We start from the raw sequence: 19882 nt of genomic DNA on the forward strand, positions 1-19882 counted from the left end.
TCCACCACTTATTAAAAACTGGTATTACAAACTTTGGAATTTTGTGTCTTTGGAATGGGTTACTTATTCGATTCAAGGGGAACAGGCTAAATTTACATTGGAGTGGGCCTCGATTTTGAACTTTTTGCATGGTGACTATTTGGAACAACATTGTGCGCAGAACCTTCAAATTTTGGACATTCTTAGACTTTTATTAAGGGATAGCACTTCTTGTGTACGGGGGTAGTGGGGTTAAGGGGATTGTGTTGCGGGACACTGAGGGAGGGGGAATGTTCCGGGAAAGGAAAGTTGATTTTAATGTGTGTTTTGGATATGTGAAAACCTAATTTTAAAAAAAAAGAAAGAAAAATAAAAAAGGGACATGTCCCTTCGTGCCAGGGCAGGTGCAGTTGGTACAGTCAGAGTAGGAGCGGAGCACAGGACCCTTTGGGGGCTAAATGGCTGGTAGGGCTCATGGGACGTTGATCCCTCATGGAGGCATGGGTCCCTGAACCCCTTCCTGGTCTAAATAAAAATCTTCAGTCAGATCCTCATCAGAACTGGTGTATGTATGATGTGGTGATTTCCTAAGGGATTCCACAGGAGCCAGAAGAACATTCTAGGTAGGCCTGGGTAGAAAGTCCAGAGCAGGAGGCATGGCTCTCACCCGATTAGAATCCTTCGTGAATGAGGCTGACACAGCATCTGAGGAGTAGGAATAGGCATTGCCATTGATGGGCTTGTGGTCTGGACCAATAATGGGGGTCTAGGAGGCAGAAAGACCCTGGACGAGCCAGTGGTTGTGAAGAGGACGGACACAGACTGTCGCTGAAGGAATGTTTGTTCTTCACGACCTCGTCAACAGGGCACTCGTCGCCGATGAGGTCCTTGACAGGGTTACTGGTCCAGATCATCGACGAGGTCGTCATCGGAGGAGCAGCGGTCCTGATGGATGAGGCTGTAGTTGACGGGGCTCGCTCCATCAACTCTGTGGACGACCGCAGGCCGGTAAGAGGACCTTCGAAGATCCGCTCTTCTTATATTTTGACAGTGTCAGCAACTTCCTCGCGGATGGAGGCAGCCGACCAGCCGTCAGGCTAACCGTCGATGCAGATGGTGACTGAGACCAACCCCTTTCAGAAGTTGGTCCCGCAGCCGTGGAGATCGTTGACGAGGGTTCCGATGAAGCACTAGATTTTGCCTTCTTTTGGATCTTCCCAGAAGAAGCATCCACAAAGGACCTCGACTTCTTCTTAGCAGAGGGAGTACGCCCTGGATGAGGCATGACTGTGCCCAGTGGCCGCATTAGAGGCTTTCCCCCTCCTCAATCCATGTGACCAACCTTTGGTGGGACGATCCCTTTCGGTCTTCGACAAGAAGAATCAGCAGATGTTGCATCCATCTACATCCTGGTCAGGGTGAAGACAATAACAGCACTTGAGGTAGCGGTCCTCGACCAAGAAGTTCTTCAGGCCGAGCCCTTCGTAGCATCAGCCATGGTCAAGATGTAGCCCCAAGCCTGGGCCTGTTGGTGCAACAGGTTAAAGATCCCCTGATGGAAACAAGATCTTTGCTGACAACAGGTCCCCACTGCCGGTAGTCGACGCGTGAAGGTTGACAAAGAATAGATGGAAGATATCTTTGGGAAAATGCGGACAACTGCAAAAAAAACCCTACAATTTTCGAGGTGCAAAACACGAGGACTCCCAACACTAGAAACATGCAGTAAAAATATGAAGAGGGCACCAGGGGCGGAGCTTAGAAGGACAAGTGTCATTGGCTGGGCGCAGCATGACCCAAAGGACACTGAGGAGGCAGGCATTTTTAAGTTTAAAGCAAAAGTGCTTTCTTTTTACAGAGGATTTTGGGTCTGACAACAGGTAATATTCATGAGCATGTGAATCCATCCAAAACCCCATGCTGGAGAACTACCCTTTATGTAATGTGATAGGTTTTTCCTCATACTGGTCTTGTATCAAACACTTTTCTTGATTGGAAAGTCAAACTACATACTTCAAGAGTCTCGGGCCAGTCTGCCACTGTCAGTTGCGCCGCTTGGGGGACATGATTTTACAGATCGGATTCCCTTTGAAGCACAATGTGAAGAGATATTGCTGCATTATTTATCAATATTTCAAAGTTTCTAGTTATTCATTTCCAAATTTGATAATTCCCTTTGTCATTGGGGTCCGATTCATAGAGATTTGCCCTGTAATACAACATAGGATATCTTAAGGATCAAAGATTTACTCGAACCATCTGTTACAGTAACTGGAGCAAATCTGGAGCGCTCAGTAGCATCTTGGAAGTGCTCATAAGCAAGTGGAATTAGTTATATTTGCCTAGGTAATTGATGGAAGTAGTTCAGGAATGCACAGATTTGCTCCAGTGCAATGCGTTGTACATGCAGTCTAAACCAGCTAGTAAAAATATCATCCTATCATCTCCTAATCTAATCCAGTGTAAATCTTTGAATATTGGACTTTATGTTCGTCATATCAGTTTGAACTGTGTTGTGTTGTTTCTTGCAGCCCAACAAACCCCCCCCCCCCCTCCACCCTCACTTGTTGCAGGTTGAACCCTTGAGCTTGGCCCAGTTATCAAAGGGCAAGCTAAGAGTGCAGTATGAGGCAATTCGTTTGCCTGTTTGTGAACAGCAGAGTTTAAGCATTGCAGAACCTTGTGTATAGTGACAGCAACCTTTCGTTTCTATCCTAGTTCTACCATGCCAGCGAATTACTCGCAGAGCTACAGTTGTTTTTATTCAATACAAAAAATAAAGCACAATAATTTGCTCCTTTAACATACAAAAATCCAGTCACAGAAAAACATAATACATGTAGCTCTACAAATCAGTTTTTGAGAGAACTATTTAATTTTCTTTTCAATAACATACCTTAAAAGTAGTGATACTGGCTGTATGCATTTGGAATTAGAACATTTCTGTACAAAAACATCAGCTACAACTTTAAAAATGATTGTTTGATTTCATAATTGTCTAAGCTAAAGAATGAAAATGAATGTGTGCAAAGGATGGAGAATTCTGAAAAGTCATTAATGATTCTTAGTGCTTTTCAGGACCAGCACTGTGTCGGGATCACTTAGGAGTACAGTGACCTTGCTATGGAATTTCTCACGGAAGTGGTTGAAATGCATGATGTTTTCAGGTTCTTCTTCAAACCAAAACTTATCAAATTCATAAATAAGATAACCTGCCAAAAAAAGAAAAAAATAGTTACCTTTCTGGTGATTTATGTACACATCTGCATACCTGTCTCCTGGGCATATGCAACTAAAAATGTTAACTTGATTATCTGCATAACACCAAAGTTTTATGCCACCAGCAAATGGAATTATAGAATTGCCATTGGATGAGGAGCAATAATAGTAGTGGGAAGCGCAAACAGGATTTAAGCGAAGATTATTAAGCACATCCTGGCAAACTAGCTAAACTGCATATGTCACTAAAGGACACGTATCTCTAGTAAGTTGCAAATTCTAGTTTTCTTTGATCAAGCTTTTTTTCATCTTTTCAGGGAGAAATGTTTGGCTTTCATAATCTGGGTTAATTTCATCCACAAAGCCACCTATCTTAAAACTTTGAAAGCAGACATCCACATTTTTACGACCCTATGTAACAAAGCAATGTCATAATGTACACGTCCTGTGAACATCTAGTGGTTGAATCACTTCCTCGGCTGAAAAGGAGACACATCTTCTTGGAGATAATTTGGGGAATGACTACAGCAAGGTGTTGCTTGAGAGACTTGAACTCTGGGTCACTGAGAACAAGATCCCCTCTCATATTTAGGCTAGCTTCAGGAAGGAGTATGGGAATGTTGAATCAAGTGTTACACTCATTTTATATTATTCATAAGTACAAGGTTGTGAAACGAGAACGACTGCACTTTTAATCTCAAATACATCTTCGACTGTGCTATGCATCCCTTATAAAGGTACTCTATGTTCCTGAGGCATTCAATCACTGCTCTTGATGGCGATCATTTTTACCGGTACTCGGAAAAGCTAACAGTCAGATGGGGTCAGGGTGGTGAATGGTATCAGCCTTTTTAAAATCACCATTGGTGTTAGCCGGGTCTGTGTTGAATCCCTGTTATTATTTTCATTTCATGTTAATGATAGAGCTATTTCCTTCTTTGTCAGTGGACACTTGCCTTTATCGGGCACAATTTGTGACTTTTATTGTTCACAGACAATGTTCAATTGTTCCGAAGATTGAACTATTTTGAGTGTGAAACAATTCAATTATTTAGGAGTCAGATTTGCTTCAAGGGAAACAAAGCCCGAACTGGGGGGTATGACCTTAAGCTTTTTGTAACGGTGTGGTGGGAGATGTGATGAATTCTTTAACAACACCATAAACGTGTAACCATTATGGGATTTGATGTGTTAATGTATGTGGGAAGAGTAGTAAACTTAATAAGGTTAATTTCACTGTAAAAACCAAACTTGGTGCAGGGGACTAAGTCCCATGATTTCCAGAGTACTGGGACAAGGAAGAGGACTGCAGAAGCACAAAACTGCAGGTTACAGTCAATCCGGAGAAATGACCCACACCTGAAGAGGACTGAATAGGCATAAAAAGTCCCCTCGGGTGCAGGCCATTAGAGAAGGAGGAAGAGAAGGAAAAGGAGACAGCAGTAGTAGCAAATAGTTTGTATTCTCCACGTGGCAGCAGAAGCCAAAAGCAAATGTGAGCAGAGATGCTGAGACCTCAGCTGTGTGTAATTGTGATGCTGGTCGCGTTCGCAGTTGCAGAGGTCACACAGCCAAAGGCGGTCCATTTTGCAGCTTTTCCCACTGTCAGCTGAGCACAGGAGTCAGAAGTTCTGTGTTGTTGTGGGAGCCGGTAAAACTCTGAAACTGACAGACGCGAGTCGCGGGAAGCCGTATAGAGGCGATTGTCGGGCCGTGCAGGGAAACCTAAGCAGAAAACATGGAGGCAGCGAGGTAAACAGACGTGCACGGAAGACACAGCGAGTTCACTGTTACATTCAGACCCCGGAGTGCTCCGTAATAGCCCGCTTGCCAAGTCCAGGCAATTGAATCTCACAATTGCGGTTAACAAATTAGCGTTAAACCAGAAGAAGTTAGCTTTTGAATATCAAACACGAAGCAGATTTATACTTCTAATGTGAATCACACGGATTTAAGAAGGCGCAGAGGGCGAATAAAACACTGGATAAACATACCAGAGAAGTGCGATTGTGAAATTGTGAGGCCTAATGAGAGCCAACAACAACAGATCAATAAGCTTAGAAGAAAAGAGAAACCATCACTGCCAAAGCCAAAAGAGAAATAAACCTAGGCAATTACAAACAAAACAAAATTGCCAAAGCCAAAAGATGGTTGTTAAGATATTGAGCAATGATAAAGACTGTTGCCCCTCTAGAAAAGTGGTCTTAAAGGAGAATGGTTTAAGCCCACATTGCCAAAGAAGTGTGAAAGTGGAGCAGAATTCTTATCAGCAGTTGGTTGACAGAAAAGGGGAGAAACAAGAAAGGCAGGCGAGCTGTCTTCTGAAAGAAAATATTCAGATGGAGAGGAGCATAACTTGCAGAGAGTGCGGCAGATACGCAGGTGTAATAAACAGCACCAGTGTGGTTCGTGTTTCCCTTAAAACATTTCATATACTTGAAGCACAAGATATTGCTAACCTCTTTAACCTTTACCACTGAAGTACCTACACGTAGTAGCTTGTTCTGACATGTCAGGAGAGTACACCAGGTCAGAAAGTGCCATATAACTTTGATCTGTGCTGGCAGGAGAGTATACCAGTACAGCAAACATTGTCGTAACAATCCTGCCAGATGAGTGAATCAGGTGGAAAGCATTGAAGTACTGTGGAGTAATTAACAATATTGAAGCAGTTGAAGAATCACTAAAGTGTTTTGATGAATTAAAACAGAAGCATCCTAAAATATACAGTGAGCAGGGGGTTGCCCACATGGGACCTAGCTAGGCGGAACGGAATAGGATCAGGCCCTATGTAAATCAAACAAAAAAATAGCTACACTAGAGAGACCCCAGAGCCGCAGGAGGGCCCAGAATCGGGGCTGGGGACCTTACAACATTTCAGGAGGCAACTAGGGGGAGACCCTGGCCGCACATCAACCAAAAATAATACTATGGCCGAGGGCAGAAGCATGCCAGCCCTGACAAGGGATGACCTGAAAGACATTTTCCAGGAAATCAAGGACATCCAGACTGATATTCAAGCACCAATATGCAACCTCAAGGGAAAAGTGGATAAGCTGGAAGACATAGTGGAAGGGATGGAACATAACCGCCTGCAGGTCGACCTTCTTGACATGAAATATGAGGCGCGATTAACAGACCTTGAGTCCCGGGAGGAAGAAACGTTGCTGAAAGTGGACGACCTCGAGAACAGAGCGCCGCAACAACCTGCGCATCCTTGGAATAAAAGACAGTGGGGCGAGACATCCGCAGACGTCAGAAGGAAAGTCCAGGGTTTGATTAATTCCATCTTTGCTGCAGACAGAGGGAAGGAGGTCCAGCTGGAAAGGGCTCATAGAGGTGGAAGTGGAGGTGGTGGAGGCCCAGGGTCCATAGTGGTCCGCTTCCTGAGGCACAGGGAAAAGATGGAAGTACTTGAGAAAGCGAAGCGCCTGGGCAGCATCTCATTTGAGGGTGACTCGGTTAAAGTGTTCCAGGACCTCTCCGGCCTTACCCTGTCCAGACAAAGAAACTGCTGTCCTCTGATTCAGTGGCTAGCGGAGAGGGGTATTAGGTACCGCTGGTTCTTCCCCTTTGCAATGACATTTGAAAGAGAAGAAGTGGACTACCGCATCACGAGCGGCCAGGAGGCATCACAGGTTCTGCAGGTGCTAAAGGAGGAGACCTCTAACATGGAGACTGAAGGGGACAGGAGTGGCACGCCGCTGCAACGAAGCCAGGAAGGGTTTCGCATTGTTAAGAAAAGGATTCTGGGGGGGTGGGGGCAGAAAATATAAGAAGCTGAACACCCCGACGACATCGAAACAAGACTGAGGTCTGGCTTGAGAAACGTGGCCTGAATATGGCCAACAGGTCCCTGGGGGCTTGTAGAGTTTATGTGCACACAGGGGAAAGGGACATTATAATGGAGACAGCGAGTGAAGCAATGGTCACCTCTGATGGCACATCGAATGGTGGGTGTCTCACCGGGAAGGAAGGGGTCCTCGGGACAGGAGGGACCAGGGGGTCAGGGGACAGGACAGGGGGAAGGGAGAAGATGGAGAGGGAGGGGGAAGAGGTGCGAGAGGAGGGAGAGGGTATAGTTCAGGAACAGTGGGATTTCGGGGGATCTCTGAGAATAGAGTGGTTGGGGCACCTGACTAATCCGAAAATGGCGAGTCTTGAAGTAGGGGGCCAGACCGATACACTTAAAATGGGGACCTTGAACGTTAAGGGCCTAAATTCCCCGAATAAGCAGTCATTGCTGGGCAGGGAATATCAAAACATGGGTCTTGATTTGTTGTTGGTTCAAGAGACGAGGTTGATCCGGGGGGGGGGGGGGGGGAGGCGTATCCCTGGGGGACAAGTGGGGCAGACATTCTGGGCATCTGGACCCACCAAGAGGGGTGGGGTAGGGATTCTTGTTAATCAGAGAATCCGCATAAGTGAGCCACAGGTCTGGAGGAGGGAAGATGGGAGGGCCTTGGTGGTAGTGGTTACTGTGGAGCGAGTTCAGGTGACCATCCCCACAGTCTATTGCCCGAATACAGGCCAATCACAGTTTCTCACTGGGGCTACGAGAGATATGCTTGCCAGGACAGTGGGTCTCCTCCTGTCGGGAGTGGACTTCAATACGTGGGCAGACCAGTCCATGGATCATGGTGGGGGCCAGGACAAAAGGTGACGCATACAAGGGGATGGGTCCTCCTTGGATATATGACTGACCAGGGTTTAATTGATGTTCGGAGGGCGTGCCACCCAGCCACAAGAGCTTTAACCCTCTTTTCCCCAGTTCATGGGTCCCGTACGAGGATTAACTACTTATTTGTGCACCAGCAACATGCCCAGAGAGTAACGACTAGCGACATTAGAATGTCATGATGCCTACCCCCGGGGAACCAGACCAGGTCCAGCAACCCCGGAAGCAGGCATCAAGTTATTTTGAGCAAGCCCAAAAGCCCCTGCTAGGGGCTGTTTGGGTGCGGTCCTGGCGCCTATGGTGCCAGGCTCATATGGAGAGTCAGTCCTGGCGCCTATGGCGCCAGGCTCGTAGAGTAGAACTTACCTGATGCAGACCATGCTGCAAGCTTACCTGATGCAGACCATGCTGCAGAGCTCCAAGCCAAATGATGCTTGGAAGGGACTATTTTACCTAGGGACTATTATTTACTCGGGTAGGGCTGGGGAGGAATACTTACCTGGGACTACTTTGGAGGCTATTTAAACCACGCCCGAAGAGCAGCACACGCTTCGCGTTATTCTGCATCCAGCAGCGTAACGCTCACCCTGTCTGCAAGCCTGCATCCAGTCTTCTGCCACGCCTGCCTCGAGTCTGCAGCCCCTAGAAAAAGGGAGGAGCAAAACCTTCGATTCTTACCTGAATTCCGAATCCACTGTGCCTTCGAGCTGGAAGAAAGAAGCATTTTACGCGCGCTGCCTCGCCTGCTGCAGCGCCGCGCTGAACTCACCGGCCTTCGCAGCATCCTCACGATCCACTGCATCCTTCTGCACGTTCCCACCGCACTCTGGCACCTAAGGGGAACACAAGAACAGCAAAGGTGAGCCAAGGGAATAAACAGAGGCAATAGTAACTACCCCCATAGACTTACCTGATTACCGCCGGGGGTACTATTCCTCTTCACGGGTCGGCGCAGTCTCCATTGCATCCTCGCCGTACCCCGGCCCCTAAGGGGAACAAAAGGACAACAAGGTGAGACGAAGGGACAAACAAGGGGAACTCTTCTCGCCACAATAGACTTACCTAATTTTACCGCCGGAGGCATTATTCCCCGAACTTCATATTTTCTCTCCACACCTGAATAAGGGAGCAAGCCACAGGTTACATTCTGGCCTTATTTTATTGAACTGTGTAGGATAAGCCAAATCCTTACCTGAACTTCGTCAGCTACCACGAGGAACTCTTTGCTGGGGTCAAGCTGCAAACTGCAAGGAATCAGACAAGAGTGAAAGTCAGACATGTGAACTCTTACGAACTACATACTTTTCAGCGTCAATATTGTTCTGGAACTCACCAATTCCTTCGAGCCAGTGAAGCAACTGGTTATCAACGCGCCCCTGTGCTCAACGCAGGATGGAGAGCTCATCTTTTCAAACCATCAGGTGAGACTATAAGAGGGGAAATCAAAGGTGATCTGTGGGGAGAACAGCGGGGGTGGGGGGGATTTACGCTCAACCCCACGGGTGGTTAATTCCCTTTCTCCATTTACAGAAGAATATTCCTACGGGCCAAGCAAACGAAGCTAGGTGGGCCAGTCCAGTCCGTCATCTCGGCCCTACGTGTCACATTGGTGGAGACCGCAGCTGTCCAGTTCAGACCGACGCCTCTGTGGGAGGCAGGTGAGCGTAACATAGAACCATCAGCTGGTCAGACCACGACATGGTTGATATGGGAGTAGTCTTGACTTGCCTTAGAACTAGAGAATCACTATGGTGCTGCAATGATATTCTATTAAAAGACCTTGCCTTTGCCAAAGAAATGAGAGAAGCGATAGAGGAGTACTTTAGATTTAATGACACAGGAGATGAACAAGTTACTTTCTTACCTGGTAACGTTCTTTTGATGGGATGGTCCGACCACGTATTCCATATCTATGACAGGTAATGTCCACAGCTGTTCTGCTTCGGAAAATCTTTGGCGTCTGCGCCCTGCGTCGATGACGTCGATGCGCCGTCCCCGAGGACCTCCTCCGACGGCCGACGTCACCCGATGTGATAAGTAGGACGCACGACGCCCATAGCCTCAGTTATAGTTTTTTCCCCAGAACGTGTGCCACCAGTTTTCTGCCAGTCAGACACACAAGGCCTTGCGGAACGCAAGCTGCAATCGCAAAAGAAATTCTGCAGTGGGGAAGGCAGCGATATGGAATACGTCGTCGGACCATCCCATCGAAAGAACGTTACCAGGTAAGAAAGTAACTTGTTCTTCAAGGGGATTGGGTCCTCCGACGTATTCCATATCTATGACAGACTCCCAAAGCAGTACCAAGCAAGGAGGTGGGAAAGAAGAACACGTTACTTTCTTACCTGGTAACGTTCTTTCGATGGGATGGTCCGACGACGTATTCCATATCTATGACAGGTAATCAGCACAGCTGTGGTGATTACCTGTCATAGATATGGAATACGTCGGAGGACCCAATCCCCTCGAATTTAGAATACAAATTTAGCATGCTCAATCAAATTGCGGAATAGAGAACTGCCTTGCCAAAGGCCAGATCTTGCCCTCTGATGGAATCGAGGGAATAGTAACGTACAAAAGTATGTACTGAAGCCCAGGTGGCTGCATCACAGATGTGACGAATAGGAACTCCCCTCTGCAGGGCAGTCGACGCAGCCACTCCTATGGTAGAATGGGCCCGCAAGCCAGCCGGAGGGTCCTTCCCCGCCAAGCGGTAACACTCGGAGATAGCTAAAATAATCCAACGAGACAAAGTCTGTTTCGTCACAGCTTGTCCCAAACGCTTTCCAGCGTAACCAATGAAAAGTTGATCGTCCACTCTGACCCGGGACATGCGCGAGATATAAAAGCTCAACGCTCTCCTAGGATCAAGCCTATGGAGCCTCTCCTCTTCCTTACCAGGATGTGGAGGAGGATAGAACGCCGGAAGAACAACCTTCTGGCTCAAATGAAATTCCTAAACCACCTTCAGAAGAAAAGAAGGACAACCCTGTCCTTGTGAAACACAGTGAAGGGTGGCTTAACTGAAAGTGCCTGTAACTCACTCACTCTGCGAGCGGAAGTAACCGCAACTAAAAAAACAGTTTTCAGAGTTAACAGCCTCAAAGGGCAAGAATGTAAAGGCTCAAACCGAGCACCCATAAGAAACTTAAGAACAAGGTTCAAATCCCAACCTGGCACCAAAAAAGGTGACGGAGGGAACACATTAGTGAGCCCTTTCAAAAACTGCAAAAGTAAAGGAATCTTAAAATAGGAACACTCTCCAGACGAACGCTTAAATATGGACAGCGCCGTCAGGTAACCTTTAATGGCCCCACTTGCAAGCCCCTGTGGGCAAAAGAAAGCAAAAAAGACAAAACCATGGGAATGTCGCACTCAAAAGGATCCACATTCTGAACTCTGCACCAATCGCAGAACTTTCTCCAAAGGCAAAGGTACAGAGACTTTGTTGCCGGCCGCCTGGCCGAAAGCAACACCTCCATCACGTCTTCAGGGAGGTCCCAATCCTTATACCTCAACCTTTCAGAAGCCAAGCGTGAAGATTGAGGGATCTGACCTCTGGATGGAGAACCCCGACCCCCCCCTCCCGTGAGAGCAGATCGTCTCGGTAGGGAAGACCACGTGGAGGGCAGATGGACAAGTCTAGAAGGTCCGGGTACCACGTCCTCCGGGGCCCACGCTGGAGCAATGAGTATCATCCGGGAACCGAACCTCCATAACCTCTGCAACACTTGTGGGATGACGGGGACTGGAGGAAACGCATACAGCAGTGGGAATGACCACTCCACCACAAATGCGTCTCCTAAGGCTCCTTTTGGAGGAAATTCCCGCAAGCAAAACCTTTTGCACTTCCGGTTGACACTGGAGGCGAAGAGATCCACTTGAGAGGTCCCCCGAAGGGCGAAGATCTCCAGGAGAATCTTCTGAGCCAGCTCCCACTCGTGAGAGATCGTGCTCTGCCTGCTCAGAGCGTCCGCCGTCTCGTTGTCGTCTCCGGCCAGATGAACTGCCAAGATCGAAACTTCCTGCTGAATGGCCCAGAACTCGAGCTGCATCGCCTCCCTGCACAGCGGAAGTGACCCTGCCCCCCCCTTTTTGTTGAGGTAGTGCATGGCCACCGTGTTGTCGTTCAGAATCAGGACACTCTTCCCGCTCACAGTCGGGAGAAAAGCCTTAAGGGCTAGCCTGACGGCCCTCAGCTCCAACAGATTGATATGGAGTCTGGACTCCGACGGAGACCAACGACCGCTGACTGTCAGCTCGTTGGCATGAGCTCTCCATCCCGTGAGGGATGCGTCCGTCACGATCGTCACCTCCGGCCAGGGCAGCCAAAATGGGGCACCCTTCATCAGATTGCCCTCGACGGCCCACCACAGAAGGTCCCGGGCTACCGAGGGCGGCACCTGAACAGGGTCCGACAGCCTGCCAGAGGACTGAGACCACTGGAGCTTGAGCGCCCACTGCAAAGATCTCATCAGCAGACGAGCCTCTGGCACCAGAAGAATGCAGGATGCCATGAGGGCGAGCAGTCTCAAGAACTCGGACGCTGGGAGATTCTGGGCAAGCTGAAACTTGTGCACCATCTGCTGAATGTGAAGAGCCTTCACCTGAGGAGGAAAACACTGCCCCAGGGACGTGTCAAGCCCTGCTCCGATGTACTGCAGCCGCTGCGTTGGTGTCAAATGGGACTTCTTTAAATTGAGGGAGAAGCCCAGCCTGTGAAGGGAGTGGCAGGTGACGGACAGATGATCCAGGACTTGCTCGGGAGAGCTCCCCCTGATCAACCAATTGTCCAGGTAGGGGTAGACATGAATCCCCCCTTTCCTGAGATGCGCTGCTACCACCACCATGAGCTTGGTGAAAACCCTCGGGCGGAGGTCAATCCGAACGGCAGGACCCGAAACTGAAAGTGCGAGTCGCCAACCGCGAACCTCAGGTACTTCTTGTGCTTGGGATGGATCGGCACATGGAAGTAAGCATCCTTGAGGTCGAGAGACACCAACCAGTCCTGGAGTTGAAGGGCTTGGAGGACTTGAGAAAGAGTCACCATCTTGAACTTGTCCTTCCTGAGGAGTTTGTTCAAAACGCGCAAGTCCATGATGGGTCTCAATCCCCCGTCTTTCTTTGAAATCAAAAAATAAGGGGAATACCATCCCTTGTTCCTCTCTGCTACAGGCACCAGTTCTATGGCGCCTTTCTCCAGCAGGGCTTGAATTTCCTGCGCATGGAGCGGATCCGGACACTTCAAAGAGAGGTTCCCTGCTGGATTGTCGTGAGGCCTCTGCCGAAAAGGAAGACAGTAGCGGTGGGTTATGATCTCCAGAACCCACACAACCGAAGTAATGGCTTGCCACTCTACAAGATGCTGCGCCAGCCTTCTCCCAACCGGCGAACCATGGGACCTGGCCTCATGACTGAGTGGTAGCGGCTGCGGCGTTGCCTGAGGGCAAAGAGGCAACTGCCCGAGCGGCCTTGGCACCTCGAGTACCTTTATTTCCACCTCTGGCACTCTTACAATGGCCTCTTTGACTGCTAGCTCCTCTCGCTTTACTGAAGGACGAGTAATAGCGAAAGGAACCTCCCCTCCATTGCTGTCCCCTAGGACGAAAAGGCGGAGGTTGGCGAACTGCAGCGCCCAACGACTTCGCTGCAGCTTTGTAGGTCTGCAACCTCTCAAGGCTCTTGTCAGCCTTGCTGCCAAAAAGGTGTTAACCGTCAAAGGGCATGTTGAGGAGCCGGGACTGCACATCCAGAGCGAACCCAGACTTTCTCAACCACGCAAACCTGCGCATTGCGGTGCTCGCCGCCATGGACCGGCTGACACAATCCGCCAAGTCCAAACCCGACTGAACGGCCTCACACATGGCATCCTTGCCATCCTGAACCATAGCAAGGAAACAATCCCATTCGTCCCCTTCGGGAATATGATCAGCCGCTAATGCAACATAGTTCCACAGAGTGTGTGTGAAACGAGACAAGGCACCTATGGAGTTGGCCGCCTGAAGCGCCATACCCCCAGAAGAAAACACTTTCTTCGCCCAGCCGTCAAAACGTTTGTCGTCCCTATCCGGAGGGATGGTAGGATACGACGCCTGCTTTGCCGGGGCCGTAGCCGCCTGCACCACCAAACTCTCCGGGGTGGGGTGCCTAGACAAGTAGCAGGGGTCGCTACTGGCTGGACGGTATTTTCGCGACAAAGACTTGCCCACTGCCGGGAGACTCTCCGGAGCAGTCCAAGCCGCCGCCACCCTTCTCTGCAAAGCCATATGAAAAGGCAAGACCGGGTCAGTGGGTGGACCGAGATCAAGGATGTCCTTGAGATCATCCTGAACGAACTCCCCTGGGGGAGCTGACCAACCCAAGTACTCGGTAACCCGAGACATAAGGCGCCGAAATGACGAATCGGCAAGAGTGCCAGGCTCCGGCCGACAAAACTCCACCTCTGGAGAGGTGTCCAGTCCACTGGCATCATGCAGTGACTGCCTCAGGTCATCAAACTGACTATGGCCCGAGAGAAGCTCATCCGGAACCAGAACCGGAACCAGACCGCCATCAGAGCCTTCATCACCCTCTGAAATGTACCCCAGGGGGGAGAGGAAGACCTCTGCGGACCAAAGCAGTGCCGAACCTTAGCCATAGCCTTTCTAGGGGCAAACCCCGTGCCACGGGGCCCCTACGACACCACCGCCTCGAAAGGCGTCGAGGGCGCCGAACAAGCCGGCGCCAACAGAAAAGGCGTCGACGTCGGGCAAATCGGCGTCAACGTCAGCTGCAACGCCTCCAGCATCTGCAGCGTCGACACAGTCCTCGAAGCAGGAGCTCCGAGCATGTCTCTCGACAACCTGGTCGACGACCCACTCGGAGGCGGAGCCTCGAGAGAAATCGTCGACGACCTCGGCGCCACAGGCGTCGACGTCTTCTTTGAAGAAGGCACAGGATCACGCGGCCTCGAGCGCGTCGAGGACCGGGACCTGGAACGGGCATGGCGAGAACGGCTACCCTTGTCCAAGCGGGACCTCTCCCGCGAGCCGTGCCGACCACCCGAGCCCGAAGGCGTACGGGCGGTGTCTCTCGACCGGTGGCGACCGACCCCACTCGGAGGCGCAGACGGACCGGTGCCCTGCGATTTCAGAATCGCTAGCATCTGCTTCCCGAAGGAAGCCCATTCCTCCGGTGTCGCTTGCATGGAGGGATATGCGACCCGCCGACGGGCGGAGTCCTCGGAAGAGGACGGGGAAGGCGACCTATGCCGGCGCTTCCTGGAATGCCTAGAAGAGGCAGAGGAGTGGCGAGACCGACTCCTGGAAGGAGACCCACCGGACTTCCGACGACGACGCGGAGAGTCACCCTCGAGTCATCGGTCGAAAGCCCCGCAGACCTCGACTTCCGGGGCTTAGACACCCGACCTACCGACAGTTTCTTCTTGCGTTCTCGCAAGGCCTTTGCAGTGAGCGACTGGCAGTCGACACAGTCGTCCGTATCGTGGGCCTCCCCGAGGCACCAGAGGCAGGCGTCGTGCAAATCCGTGACCGACATATTGGATCCACAGTCCCCGCAGTTCTTGAAGCCCGGACGCGGGGTCGAAGATGAGAAAGACATCGCCACGGACAGGTCTTCACAACAAACCGAACAGGTTCAACAAACCGAGAATAGAAAACAGCAAACTCCAACGAGTCGAGGCGTTGATTCACGAAGCGAACACGTTCGCGGAAAAAACGGAACTGAGGCTATGGGCGTCGTGCATCCTACTTATCACATCGGGTGACGTCGGCCGTCGGAGGAGGTCCTCGGGGACGGCGCATCAACGTCATCGAAGCAGGACGCAGACGCCAAAGATTTTCAGAAGCAGCACAGCGGTGGACATTACCTGTCATAGATATGGAATACGTCAGAGGACCCAATCCCCTCGAAGTAGACACGTGCATGGTCTGGGAGGCTGCTAAAGCCACATGAAGTGATCTCCTGCTATGGGAAGGCGCCTACAAGAAGAGGATTAGGACCCTACAATTGGAAAAACCGAGGGGGGGGGCGAGATCTGCAGGTTGGAAGCAGAGGTACCTGAGGGGAGGGAGGGTAGAAGGACGATAAACTGAGATTGGCCAGAGGAAAACGACAAGAGCTGAGGGAGCTTGAAATGGGGAAGGTGGTCTTAGGCCTACAGTTCCTTAAGCAACGACATTAAGAGAAGCGGGACTAGGCAGATGCCCTGATGGCATCGAGGCACATGGGCCAGAGCAGAAAGGTGGATCTCTGAAATTGTGGAGTCAGGGGGACACTCGCACTCCACGACAGGTGCAGTCGCCCAGGACCTGGATAGATACCTGGGGGAGGTCACCCTCCCAACTCTCCAGGAGAGTGAGGCCTCTGACCTGGAAAAAACGATATCATATGAAGAGGTGTTGAAGGCCATTAGTGGACTAAAAGGTAAGGAAAGCCACGCAGTGACGATGGTTATATGGCAGGATTTTACAAGGATTTTGAAGGCTGTTTGGCCCAGCACTTGGCCAAACTCTATGATAGTATCCTGACCTCAGGGAAGGCGCCCCCCTCTTTTCGAAAAGCATTAATAACAGTCATACTGAAAAAGGGAAGGGACCCAAAGAGCTGTAAATCATACCATCCTATATCTCAATTAAATATCGATGCTAAGATTTTCACTAGGACCCTGGCCTCGAGAATGGAGGGGCTCATGCCAAAACTGGTACACTCTGACCAGGTGGGTTTTATCCAGGGAAGTCAGGGGGCCGATACAGTACGTAAAAACACTATGTAATGGAGGCCGCAGTGAAGGAGGCTAACCCAGTGCCGATTTCCCTTGATGCTGAGAAAGCATTCGATCGGTTTAACTGGGACTTCTTGTACAGGGTTTTGCAGAGGTTTGGGCTGGGAGACCGATTTCTGAAGGGGATACAGACGTCGTACGACTTCCCGGTGGCTCGTGTCACGGTTAATGGGAGATTGTCACAGCCTGTCAAATTGATGAGGGGCACGAGGCAGGGCTGTCCCCTCTCGCTGCTCCTGTTTGCACTGACGATGGAGGTGCTGGAGGAATGGCTCAGACGGGCCCCACAGGTCAAGGGGATAAGGTCGGCGACAGGGTATTCAAGGTCGGGTTGTACACAGATGATATCTTGCTGCACTTGGTGAACCCACTGAGCTCAACCCCTGCAGCCCTAGATAACATTGAAGAATAGGTTCATTTTTTTTGGGCTTCAAGGTGAAAAAAGAGAAGTCAGTGGCGTTTCCCTTCCAAGGGGACGGCCAAAAGGACATAGACATGCTCTGGCCCTTAGGGCTAGAAATTCAACGGGGCAGCATACAATATTTGGGGGTTAACATTGTTAGACATGGGAATGACTTAGGCAAGGCCAATTAACCCCTTCTATTCAACACTCTGTTCAACAAAATGGTGAGATGGGCCAAGGTGTACAACAGAGAGAGTTGTCCTGGCTGTGGGAGTCAGAGCTAATTACAACTTGTTTCTTGTAAAAAATAAAAGTTGTAGATAATTCACTATCCTTTGGTGGCACAATTTATGCATAACCTAGGGTAGGAGTACATGAAAAACAAATAATAATCCACATGTGCTAGATTATTGATTAGAGGAGCAGCTTTTATTAAGTGGCTGTCCTCATCCATTTAAACACTTCATGAAGGAATGACACACCACAATTCAAACACATGTAAGTAGTAAGCATAGAACAAAGACCAAAACAAATTAATACATGGACATGCTGTATGTTTAACAGTGTTAAAAAGAGACAAGAGTACAAAGGTATCAGATTGCTTCTAATGCCTTCTGTTCTTTTCACTGTTGACCAAGATTTTTTCAGCAGGTTTAAATCAGATTTAGCCAACGAAAATGGAACTAGTATAACCTTATTGTTCCTCTGAAATGCAGACCATGGAAGGGTCTAACAAAGACAGGCTAAAGGGTGACTAAAAATAATGGGTCAACGTCACTGAATTAAATCAAAACTAGAATACAAAGGGGAACCTAACACCAGGACGTTTCGGCTTTCAGTGGGTCACAGCCTTCTTCATGGAGCCAAGGAGAGGGTCCCATGTAGAAAATGAAGGGGAGCTAAGGTTACTATAAGTAATGTATAAAGGATTTAATAAGAGCGCAGTGGTAAAAAGACCATGTACATAAAAATGTCATTGTCAAACATATAGGACCCAATGAGTTAAAAAACATCTAGTTTGCTCGTATTGGTGGTCAAGTACTGACCTTTACACCGGCCTGTGTTCTGGATGGAAGCCAGGTGCTGAGGATGGTAGAAATATGGTGAAATCCTCATCAGAAAAGTAGAAAATACATCTGTTGTGGAAAAACAGAGGCATGGCTCTGATTAGAAAGTGACCCGTATTACCCTACATTACTGGGTGACAAGAACGGATCAAATAAATGAACATGCAAAGGATGAATGAAGGGAAGGCAAAAGGTACCTTAGTGTTGTACAGCGACAAACCACCGTGATCATCTGTGGTAGTTGCGCAGTGAAAAACGCATGCTGGAAGGACCTAGCGCGCGATGGACGAACGGTACTGCATATGTCTGTAGAACGAATACAAAGGAAGAAGGATTAATGTCAAAGGGCTTCAATAACGGCCGGGTGAGAGGACAGTTGGCCCTGCGCTGGCTGGTTGTCAAAGAGTTCAATACCTGTCGTTCGGGAGCTGCTGCGAGTGTGCTGTGGCGGAGGCTCACTGGAACTCAGAATGGAGCTGTGTTTCACTACGTGGGACTGCGCATGTGTCTGGAGGAAATGGTGTTTGAGCGCGCATGCTCACTGGAAGCGGAGTCATGGCAACCGGCGATCAACTATACGGGAAGAAAATGCTTGTCTCCGAATGCTGACGTAAGACTATCCCAGGGGTAAAAAAAGATACTTATGTGCATTGTAAAAAGGGGACCGCTTCCCGGGAGGGGGCCGTAGCTAGGGCAAAGCACCTACTATAAGTTTGGCGGGTGGTGCATAACACCTGAAGTGGTGCGGCACTGCTACGCCGGTAAGGCGGCCTTCAGGGATCCCATTAGTAAAAAGGAAGAGATGGCTGTATGGAGGCCTGAGGTATGGAAGTGTCAGGAAATGGCAGAGGGACAAAGTCATAAGGAGGGTAGGGATAGATGTAGACCCTCTCAAAAGCACTACTGGAGGGTTAAATACCTGGGTAACATGTGGCAGAAATGCTCTAAAAGTGCAGTCCAGCATGTTGGAGGGGGCTGGAGGGGGGGGGCATTAAAAGTGCCTCTGAGGTTGTGCCTCATTAAGACCCTTGGTGGTAGCCTGGAGTTTGTACATCCACCATGACTCTTTAAAATTCAGAGAATTGGTGATATTGCTCGTGTTGTGTACTTTGTCTGCAACCCACCACATGAAATTATCTGGACTATGCTGATGTTCAAGGAAGTGTGGTATCAGTGGTGGCGTGATGGTTTTGCACCGAATCCGGGACCGGTGTTCACCGATTCTTTTGTGCACCGGTCTCGATGTTTGTCCCACATATCTTAGCCCACAGGGGCATTCAATGATGTAGATCACATTGCTAGATTTGCAATTGGAGAAGTGTCTTAATTTCCACTCCTTGCTGCCTATGTGGAAGGGGGTCATTTTTTTAGTCTGTTTACATACTGTACAATTACCGCAAGGGTAGTGACCATTGATTTCTCTAAGGTTCCACAAAGAGGATCTTGCGTTGTTTTTGCTCATTCTAGCGTGGGTGAGCATGTCCTTCAAGTTCTTTGATCTCCTCAATGCCAACATTTTTTTTATTAGTCCTTTAAGCTTGGTGGTACTGGGTCCAAATGTGGTGACGCAGGACATTATGTTGTCTTCCTCGGTATTATGGACTTTAGGTGAAAGTAGAGCTTTCCGAGGCGTAAATCTAGCTCTCTTTTGGGTCTCTCTAAGTAGTTTTTTAGGGTATCCTCTGGCTTTCAATTTATCTTCCAGGACATTCTTTGAATTCTGAGATGTCTGCAGTTTCTACGGACTCGTAGAA

At 49.4% G+C, this 19882-nt stretch overlaps 1 protein-coding gene across 5 annotated transcripts in view; it reads right to left on the reverse strand.

Annotated features, from left to right (window-relative positions):
• Positions 1-2831: 2831 nt before the first annotated feature.
• Positions 2832-19882, reverse strand: part of ELMOD2 (ELMO domain containing 2) — a 965152-nt gene continuing 948101 nt past the window's right edge. For all 5 annotated transcript variants that reach the window (XM_069631199.1, XM_069631197.1, XM_069631200.1 and 2 more), the window contains one exon: positions 2832-3191. In XM_069631199.1, the coding sequence (XP_069487300.1) occupies positions 3034-3191 (158 nt within the window). In that variant the 3' untranslated portion in view covers positions 2832-3033. The remainder of the gene's footprint in view (positions 3192-19882) is intronic.

The sequence above is a fragment of the Ambystoma mexicanum genome, chromosome 6q (assembly GCF_040938575.1).
Source record: "Ambystoma mexicanum isolate Mex_15411 chromosome 6q, UKY_AmexF1_1, whole genome shotgun sequence".
Lineage (NCBI taxonomy): Eukaryota > Metazoa > Chordata > Amphibia > Caudata > Ambystomatidae > Ambystoma > Ambystoma mexicanum.